At 39.7% G+C, this 10,512-nt stretch overlaps 1 protein-coding gene across 2 annotated transcripts; it reads left to right on the top strand.

Moving 5' to 3' along the window:
* The first annotated feature begins 2,209 nt into the window (after nucleotides 1-2,209).
* LOC122555820 lies at nucleotides 2,210-10,003 on the top strand. Of its 2 annotated transcripts, XM_043701995.1 has the most exons (5): nucleotides 2,210-2,400; nucleotides 2,530-2,602; nucleotides 5,392-5,489; nucleotides 6,097-6,270; nucleotides 7,584-10,003. In XM_043701995.1, the coding sequence occupies exons 1-5, from the start codon at nucleotides 2,389-2,391 to the stop codon at nucleotides 8,049-8,051; spliced, it is 825 nt and encodes a 274-aa protein (XP_043557930.1). In that variant the 5' UTR covers nucleotides 2,210-2,388; the 3' UTR covers nucleotides 8,052-10,003. The 2 variants fall into 2 exon arrangements, with proteins under 2 accessions (XP_043557930.1, XP_043557929.1); XM_043701994.1 differs by lacking the exon at nucleotides 2,530-2,602 and having other exon boundaries at nucleotides 2,211-2,400.
* The last annotated feature ends 509 nt before the right edge of the window (nucleotides 10,004-10,512 follow it).

The following is a 10,512-nucleotide window of genomic DNA, read 5'->3' as shown; positions in this document are numbered from 1 at the left end:
AGAGATAGAACAGAGATGATGCAGTGTTGAATTTCCCCGTCTTTTAGGGAACAGCTAAATGCTTAATTTAACCTTGCCACTCACTACAATATCTGGAATGTTGTACTGACCAAAGTATTCTTTTAGACATTTTATGATCTTACTAGTCCAATTCCCAGAATTCAGAATATTAACTAATTCTTAGAAGATAATCAGTTCCTGCAGGAGTGAGCAAGACCATTCCCAGCTTCACCCATGATCTGTCTGCCATGTCATGTGTGATAGGGGGTTCTTTAGCTTACTTAACATGGCATTTGCTATCAGTACTGTATTGACCAATGTGATGCTTAATCTCATCACTTATGTTTGGCAAGTCAAACACTTTTTTTCCCTTCCTTAAATGAGACTAAATTCTTTGATGGCTGACATGGCTGCACTTCACCAACTCTGCCCATTTTCTTGGAACAATGACTATTTCTATATCTAAGTCTTCCTTGAAAATATTCAATACTTTTAGCTTTAACAGCATTCTGCAGCATAGACTCCCACAGGGTCTGTTCGTGAAGGAAGTTCTCCTCATCTCTGTACTAATTGACCCACCCCATATCCTTAAATTGTGTCTCCTGGATCTGGACTCAAATCCTCTCACTATGAAGGCCTGTATACTATTTGCTTATTCTCCATCTGCTGTACCTGTATGCTTATCTTCCATGACAGATGTACAAGAACATTGTGCCACCCCCTTTTCCAATTAATTGTCATTCAGATAGTAATCTGCCTTACTGTTTTTGCTACCAAAGTTGATAGATTTAAATATATCAACATTACACTTCATCTGCCATGCATTTGGTCACTCACTCAACTTATCCATATCGCACTGAAGCATCTCCACATCCTCCTCATAGTTCACTCTCCCATCCTTGTTTTCCAATTGGTTCCTGTACACATTAATCCAGAAAACATCTGTACACTATCCAGGAATTCCTCCTCTAGGTTTTTTTTTTACTGATTTGATGCCAATCCATTGAAGCCAATGTCAATTTTGACTACCAAGAAACAACAGCAAGATGACTGAATCTCCTTCCATCAATATATGTCGGCAGTCATCATTGACTGAAACTTTAACTGGACCTGCTGTATTAAAACTGTGGCTCCAAAGGTAGGACAGAAACTGAGAGCTCTGTAATGAATGATTCATACCCTGACTCCTTGAAGCCTTTTTGATACTCAGAAAGCTCAAGTCAGGAGGATGGGGGAGAAGCCATGGGATGGAGTTGGATGTAGCTGTTGCAACATTCTCAAATTCCGTACCATAATTGTCACAAAAGTTTGTTTAATTGTTACCTCTACTACAAAGCAGAAAAAGTAATTCCTGAATTAAAACATTCCATGGTTGTAATGTGCATGATAGAGCCCATTGCAACAATTCACTCAAATAACATAGAAAGGATTAGATTACCTACCATATGCAAACAGGCCTTTCAGCCCATTACATCCACACCGACCCTCTGAAGAGTAACTCACCCATACCCCTAACCTGATTAACGTGCCTAATGCTATGGGACAATTTAGCATGGTCAATTCACCTGGCCTGTACATCTTTGAATTGTGGGAGGAAACCCACACAGACACAGAGAATGTGCAAACTCCACACAGACAGTCACCAAAGGCAGGAATTGAACCCAGGTCCCTCGCACTGTGAGGCAGCAGTGCTAACCACTGAGCCACTGTGCCACCCAAATTAACCTCACTAGTAAACTCTATTGTTCAGAAAGACACAGGCAGTTTATATGTGGAGTCATCATCAGCTCCAAGTTTTTCACAACATTGATATAGGCATATGTGAACATTTCTTTAATATCATGGGCCACTATGCTGGAATTTAACAACATTCTGGGAGCACCAACCTGTTAAGGAATGCAGCAGATTAAGAACGCCCATAATCACCAAATTCTTAGTGTAACTGGTGATATATAATAAACTCATTTTGGTAGCGTTGTCAGCAACCCAATGTCTAATATAAAAAAAGTCAAAAAAGTATTTCCTGAGCTTAAGTATTCAGCATTGTCTGCAACAGCGGTTATGCTAAAAATAATTTGTCACCTCTAATCTGCTGCCAGCTAATACATGGTAACATTGCATAAAAAGAAACAGTGTGTGACTTATATCGAGGTTGGCTTATCACCGGCAAAATATGGCGAGAACTGCGTTGTGTATTATCATTTAAATAGCAGTGAATGCTGCCATCTTCCTGTACTGACTTGTGGAAGGGGCTTTCCAGTCAAATTTATATTCAGTGTTTCTGTACAGAGATCACATTATACAGCTGGGAGATGACAACGCTACGACAACAAATAGAAAAGCGTTACGATCCAGACGACCGTACGCTGAAATTTGTGAAAAGGAAGGATGAGATCACAGGTAAATTAAAATATATGCTTTCTGTTATCTGCATGTCAAGTTTTGAACCAGCAACAAGAATTTAGTTTTAGAATTTTTATTCGCAAATTCGTGATCATCGATTAACATGATAAATTATTTTTTTCAAAGGTCTTTAAACATCTTTTGATTTTTCTTCGAGATGACCACGTCCTTTCAGATCAAGGCGGTGTGACTTCAACTGGTTAAGAGCTGATTTAAGTGCAAATAAAATGATGTTACTGATACACTTAAATATACTTCTGAAATATGCACTAAACATTTCGATGTTTTGTCTTGTATATAAATGATCAAGGTTGAAGCTTATTTACTTTGCCAGTAGAATTATGGTGTATTCATGTTCACATTCCCAGATATTGAGAAGTGAAAGTAAAGTCGACATTGTCCCAATCTCTAATTAAAGAATAACAATCCAGTCGTGATTTTACCCTACCGTCACCATGCCTTAGCTGAGGGAACAGTTGAGAAGGCAAGTCCTTCATAGCGACTTCAGCTGATGAAGGAATTGAATCCATGCTGTTGCCATCACTTTCAATCACAAATTAGCCATCCAGTCAAATTTTGGTGATCATTGTCAGAGCTCCCCAGATATCCTTTTACGTCCAGTAGCCCCCACATACCCGTGGGGGATGCGTTCCAGGATCTACCACGGAAGCCGGAAACCGCGGATGGGAGCGAACCCATTCACTTCAATGGGAAATGTACCTTCCAGGCAACCTCCGGACCCCTGGCTCCCTATAATATGTTTGGGCCGCAGTAATCTGCGGGTAACTGAAAGTACGGAAAATGATTCTGCAGATACCCGGGGTCGCCCTGTATATGGATGGTGAGGTGGGGAAGGTTTCAATCTACCTTATTTGGGGGCTCTTGACGTGCAGTAGTAATGTCCCTATCTCTGTGCCAGGACAGCCGGGCTTAAATCCCACCTCCTCCAGAGGTCTGTTATAACATGCCAGCGCAAGGTGACTTAAAAACGAAACCATGAAATTTGGAGGATGATCTTTGTTCCAGCTATAACTGTAGTGCAAATGTCACTTCCTCATAGAAAATGTGAAGGCCTGTGTGAGATCTATATTCCAGTTAATGAATATTAGTGACTGGATAATTCCCGTTGGATCACATTTTCAGTTTCAAAGTGGTGTTCCGTTTCAGAAATTTACATATAGCAATAGTTGCTTTGCCTTGTTATTTCGTCACTTCTTTATAAATTCCTGTTGAGCTCAGCAATTTTCAGGTTCCAGTAATTTCAGTGGCCATTTTAAATTATGCCAGCTCAATTTAAATGACTTCCTCTCAAACTAAAGCCCAAAGATTTTTAAAGTAATTTAACTTGAATGATTAATGTTAAAAATCACACAACACCAGGTTAGAGTCCAACAGGTTTAATTGGAAGCACACTAGCTTTCGGAGCGCCGCTCCGAAAGCTAGTGTGCTTCCAATTAAACCTGTTGGACTATAACCTAGTGTTGTGTGATTTTTAACTTTGTACACCCCAGTCCAACACCGGCATCTCCCAATTAATGATTAATGGTCTGTATTTTATATCACCATGCAACCTTGATTCAGTCACTCAAATAATATATTCCAGATCTTTAATATTATTAAAACCAATAAGCAAAATTGTTCAAAGATGTGAGGAGACAAGCATTTATTTCAAAGTCCTTTTAATTTACTGAGATATTCACAGCAATGTCCAGGGGATTAATCTTTGATTCTTTGTCGGACAATCCTGGAAGTTTGGCAACACTCACCTCTCACTTGAAGGTTTGCCTGGGTAGTTTGTATATTTTAAAAATTAAATCAGGAAAATTGGAAAAAGACATGTTTTCAATTGTGTATTTTCTTTGAGAATATGGATGGGCATTTTAAAATATTACATACAATTTTAAAATAGAGATGAACATTAACACAAATAAAATTCAGCAGACCATTCCATGTTGTGTTTTGTTGCATATATCCATCATCATTTAGGGTGTAGGTTTGTTCGCTGAGCTGTAGGTTTGATATCCAGACGTTTCATTACCTGGCTATTCTTCCTGTTTGTCCTACGTAGTGTTTGTGACAGTCCTTGCATGGAATTTTGTAGATGACATTGGATTTGTCCATGGGTTGTACTGGGTCTTTTAAGTTTGTTAGTTTTTGTTTGAGAGTGTTGGTGGGTTTGTGTGCTACTAGGATTCCGAGGGGTCTTAGTAGTCTGGCTGTCATTTCAGAAATAACAGCCAGACTACTAAGACCCCTCAGAAATCTAGTAGCACACAAACCCACCAACACTCTCAAACAAAAACTAACAAACTTAAAAGACCCAGTACAACCCATGGACAAAACCAGCGTCATCTACAAAATTCCATGCAAGGACTGTCACAAACACTACGTAGGACAAACAGGAAGAAAGTTAGCCACCAGGATACATGAACACCAGCTAGCCACAAAAAGACACAACCCTCTCTCCCTCATAGCCCTACACACGGATTGAAAAAAAACACCATTTCGACTGGGACAACACATTTATCCTGGGACAGGCTATGCAAAGATATGCAGACAATTCTTAGAGGCCTGGCACTCCAACCACAACGCCATAAACAAACACACATCTATCAACCCCTCAGAAAACGAACAGGAAATGACATCACCACAAACCCCAGGAACCCCATCCAAGAGAAAGATATAAATAGAAAGCAGGAGACAACAGCTTCGCTTCACTTGGAGGTCGCCACTGATGATGTTACCTAGCCAGGTAATGAAATGTCTGGATATCAAACCTACAGCTCAGTGAGCAAACCTACTCCCTAAACCTCAACCTGAGCGACAAACCTTCACAAACCTTGCAAAAATCCATCATCATGTTAAGATGTTCATCAGATATTAGTCCAAGGTCAATGTTTAAACTGGCCCTTCTGTTATTGGTAATTCACATTTGCTGATTCCCAAATAGCATTCTTTCAAAAGTGACTGTGTTCCCTGCCATTTCAGGAGATGATGATCCTAATATTTTGCGAGCAGAAATGTCCTGCAAACATGCAGTTGATCCAAATTCACTGACTAGTTGGTGTCGAAGTCTCCTCGATCAGGTAAGCATTTTTGGCTTTTAAATTGAGTCTGTCAAATTTAAAGAAACTATATAAATGTGTAAAAATACAACAATGCTTTATTCCACCTGCAGTGATGCTTTATATGTTTTTTTTCTGAATTTGAATTTTATCAATATAATTGAATCATTCTTGTCCCTAGTTTCTCGTGCAATAAAATGTGCTGCAGTGAATGTGTCAAACTTTGCTAGACCACAATCTCCCTGAGGAGAAGTTTCAGGTAGTCTGGAGTACATAACACTTGTTAAAAATGATATTCTGAATATGTGGGCCTTGTGAACATACCACTACTTATTGTACATCAAAATAAATCACTGCACATTGTACTGTATGATGTTACTTTGCTTCTTGTCATCTATTTATTTCAAATTTGGCATTTTATTAGTATTATAATATTTAGTTCTATCTTCAACAATTTAAAATAAAAATCTGAAACTTATTTATCACTTTTACCACATTGAATCTACCTGAGTGAGTTGGGAACTCGGTTAGCGAATTGTAACTGAATGATATACTACTCTGCCACACACATGATGCTCACTGAATTGAAGTCTGAAGCCTTCATTTGCATTTAACTTTGGAACCATAGGGTCAGTATAAGTTCTTCTGCCCAGCACTAAAGGAGGGAACGACAGAGAAATGTGGACATGAATGGCCCTATGATGAAGTTCGCAAACTGGCGGTTCTGACCGCAGAAGAGCAGCAATATTTTGAGGAAACTGTTGCTGTGTTGGCTGCAGCTGAGTACTGTGAATACCAATCAGTAAGTTTACTACAGAAATAACAATGCAAGTTAACTGTCACGTCACATATAGATGTAATTAAATGTTGAAGATTTGCGTCATTGAAGTAAACTGTCCAAAGTTTGAGCCCCAATACAGATTTCAATAGCACACCATCAATTTACACATATTCCCTGTTTTTTGTCAGCTGGCAAATCTTCCATCTATGCTTGATTATTACCCCTTACTCTGTGAACTTCCACTTTGTACAATAACCTTTGATGCAGCAACTTGTCAAATGCGTCTGGAAATCTGAGTAGAGTATGTCTGCTGGCTCCCCTTTATCCTTAGTACAAGTTACTCTTTCAAAATACTCCAATAAATTGGTTAAAAATGATTTCCTTTCAACACAACCATGTTGACCCTTACCAATTACCTTGAATTTTTCTAAGTGTGCAGCAGTAATCACTTCAATAATTGATTCTTAAAGCTTTCTCACACCAGACATCAAGTGAACTTGCCTGCAGTTTCCTATTATATGCACACTTTCCTTCATAAATAGATTAGTTATTTTGGCTTTCTTGTATAGTCCAGTGGAATCTTTCTTGATTCAAAGGAAGTTTGGAAAATTTCGACAAATGCATTTACTTCCTTAATTGCCACCTCTTTCAAGTCTCTGGAATGAAGTTCATCTGGACCCAGAGACTTGTCAGCCTCTAGGTCCAGCAGTTTGTTTAATACAGATTTCCACATGATTGTGATCTCATTATGTTCCTCTCTCCCTTCCATTCCTGGTTTATAGCTATTATTGGCAATTTTAAAAATATGCTCTGTGGTGAAGATGTTATTTCATCCACCATTACTTTATTATCTACTCTTAACTCCCCATTTTCATGCTCTGGAGGTCCATTACTCCCTTTACTTATTATTTTAGAACATAGAACATAGAACATAGAAGAATACAGCGCAGTACAGGCTTATCTACTCTTAACTCCCCATTTTCATGCTCTGGAGGTCCATTACTCCCTTTACTTATTATTTTACCTTTCAGATTCCTATATGAAGCACTTGCTATCTGGTTTTACATTCCTAGCTAGCTTCCTTTCATACTCTAATTTATTTCTTTTACTTCCTTTTGTTCATTGTAGGAGTGTAGCAATCCTGGGGTGTTGTGAGGAGTGGATTTAGGGTCTTGATTTTATCATAGGAGTGATGGTGAAACTGTTAACACATCATCATTGATAACAGAAGCATCAGCAACTTCTGGGGGTTTGCACCTTTCATGGTTGCAATCTGAGTTATCAATGTGTATATATTCATGTCACTAAATATTTGGCCTTATTTTTACCACTAGTGTCCAGGATGCAGCACATTTGTTGAACGCAAAGACCTGGCTAACCTAAGTGTCCACTGCGTAATCTGTACTGCTGAGAAACAGAGTGTTTTTGAATTCTGCTGGCAATGCCTGAAACCATGGAAAGGACCTGGGCCACGTTCTGATCGATGTGACAATGAAGGATGCACCAACATAGAATTGGATACACTGCGTACCTGCCCATTAATTAACCTCCCAGATACTGTTGTGACAAATTGCCCTTCTATTCGGGCCTGTCCTACTTGTGGCAGGCTGCTTGAGCACAACCAATTTGGTTGTAAAAATATTAGATGCAGTAGGTGTTTTGTCGAATTTTGCTTTGTCTGCCTTGAGCTGACGGCTACGTGCCAGGCAACCAGACAAGGGTCATGGTATGGTTATTGTGCAAAAGAGATGGCACCAAGGCAAAATTCAATACCAGTCTGGAAACAAAGAGGTTCTCATTAGTTGTATCACTAGTGATGTTCACAATAAGATAACACAGGATTTAATGGGCTGAATTTAATTTCTTCCCCTCAAAGAATCCGTTGGCAGGGATTTTCAATCAAGTGTGAGGTCACACATGGGTACCCTTAAACTTTGAACGTTCACTTCAATCCCTCATGGAAGGCCTATGGACAGCCTTCTCTTTCTTTTTCCAGAATTGTGACACTAATGTGCACCACAAACGCGCCCAGCCCATTACAGTTGTCTATTCCGGGCCTGCCCAGAATCTATGTATTTTTTCCCCCAAAATCACCTGTGATTATTTTTATGTTTTATAGTGAGACAGCAAATGAAGACAGCTTTGTAAAAAGGGTTTATTAACACTTTTTTCCCCACCACCCCAGGAATACACCCATGTAGCTAATTTGCAAGCTATGCCTGTTGAGGGCAAGGCTAATGTTAAAAAGTGAGAGAGGTCAGGGAAAGAGGGAGGGGACTAAAGCAAAATGGAATTCGTGGCAGAGAATGAAGTGCTATACCCCCTGTAGTGCCCACCTCTCCCTAAAGGCATCGAGAGAAACGATGGGCACTGTGTGCTCCCTCTCCAGTGATGCCCGGGCATGAACATAACCACAGAAGAGGGGCAGACCATTGGTAGAGATGACCCCTTCCACAGCCCACTGCCTGGGATTTCTTACTCAATGCCAAAGTGTGTACACCTAATCAAGCAATTAATCATACTGAACAACCTAATCCCATAATCACTGAAATTATCACAGTAACAGGTAGGTAACAAACAAGCTCTGAAAAATTTGCTTGCAGGCCTCTGACATGAGGGATGGGTCCCTCATTTAAAGACATGGTGTCTGGTTAAAGGACCTTGCATTGGCAAGGGGCCCCCACTGACAACCCTTGCTGCTGGTCCACCTCTTCCCCCTCCCGTCCACCCTTACCCCCTCCTCCCATTGCTTCCCTTTGTCCTGAGAATCACTGGCAATATTTGGCCTCAGCTGGGTGTCACACTAGCGGCAGCTATTACCACTGTGATGGTATTGCTGTACAATAGAGCGTTTGAGAAGTAACAATTCCCAAAGTCATTGATTCTGGGAAAGTCCATCATTTATGGCAGTTGACACAGTGAGCGTGCCCTAAACAAGGCTCTCATTGGCTCTTCAGCCAATGTGCAAGATCCCCTCACCCCCATTACAAAAAAAGTCAGTGAATTCAGTCAAATAGTGTGGGCTCTTTTGTCCCAATATCCGAAAAACATTTACATCTTTTAACTTCCTCCAGCAGTTTATTAAAACTTTGAAATGTGCTTCCCAACCTTTTTCCCACAGAAGCTCTATTTTGAGGCTTCAAAATTGTCACAGCTCTTCGGCGAGGACTCTGAGAGCCAGGGAGGTGGGGTAGAGGTGATGGGGAGACCCTACAGAGCAGAGTAGCCAGAAGAGCCTCTGAAAACACAGGCCTGACACCTATTAAAAATCAGTCAAAGCCTCGTGACTGCCATTACTGCTTTGGAGCCCATGACCACAAAGGTTCAGCTCTCAACCCCTTTGAGATCACAATCCTGACTTTGAGTAGTCCCTCTGTAATTTTTCTCAATATCAAAGTGGAGATTTCATTGATCAAACAGATGAACTTCAAGAGTAAATCCACTTTTCTGGTAATTACATGTAACATTGATGAAATACAAGCGAGCATATGTGGTGGAATGTTTGATTATGCTTGCTTGGAAAGATTAATTGAATAATAATGGCTTGAAGTAATTGCTGAACCTTACATTTCAAAGCATGTGGGAATGTGAGCGATTAACATTTAAACGGAAGAGAGATTTTCCTCAGTCATTTATGTTAAATTAGAAGCTGTATGAAGGAACTGGAATCTTTAAACCAAATAAGGGTATCTTTACTTGCAATTTTACTATAAACTGTCTGCTTATAATCAAATAAATGAACATGGTGCAATAACTTACTAAGTACAGTTTTGATTCTTTAAGGTCAAATTTAATTAACAGAAATTTCTTTCAATCCCACTGGATGAAGAGACCTCAACTGCAGATAACAATCCAGACATGGTTCTGGTAAAGCCCAATAATTTTTAAGACCGCAAAACTCAAGTCTAATGCATCTATAGTTTTAATATTAAGGGTGCCTTTTGGGAACAAAATGGCAATCACACTAAACACACAAACACTTCCACCTATTGCATGCTGGACACCAATGTTTGAAGTGTTGAGAAAGAATTGTAAGAGTGTACTGCATGAAATGCACAATGGAGGCAGATTATCAATCAGTGTGTAAGATTGAATTGATACTCTTGCTACCATTTTGAACTTCATTCCTTCAACTAACATGCTTTCTTCAACATATCCAACTAAAAATGTGCTTTCAACCGCTTGTTAGCCTTCTTCTGATACCAACCCCTTCCCCCAACAATTTACTTAAAGAGATCATCAACTATGCTAAGTTTAGTTGTG

This window comes from Chiloscyllium plagiosum, chromosome 13, assembly GCF_004010195.1.
Source record: "Chiloscyllium plagiosum isolate BGI_BamShark_2017 chromosome 13, ASM401019v2, whole genome shotgun sequence".
In the NCBI taxonomy this organism is placed as follows: domain Eukaryota; kingdom Metazoa; phylum Chordata; class Chondrichthyes; order Orectolobiformes; family Hemiscylliidae; genus Chiloscyllium; species Chiloscyllium plagiosum.
This window is presented reverse-complemented; position numbering and strand designations above follow the sequence as displayed.

Bases quoted from the DNA above. Each gene is read 5' to 3' on its own strand.
- LOC122555820 (XM_043701994.1), top strand. From the start codon at position 2,217: ATGCTGCCATCTTCCTGTACTGACTTGTGGAAGGGGCTTTCCAGTCAA. The intron at 2,401-5,391 runs GTAAATTAAAAT...CTGCCATTTCAG, and splicing joins AAGGAAGGATGAGATCACAG to GAGATGATGATCCTAATATT. The intron at 5,490-6,096 runs GTAAGCATTTTT...TTGGAACCATAG, and splicing joins GTCGAAGTCTCCTCGATCAG to GGTCAGTATAAGTTCTTCTG.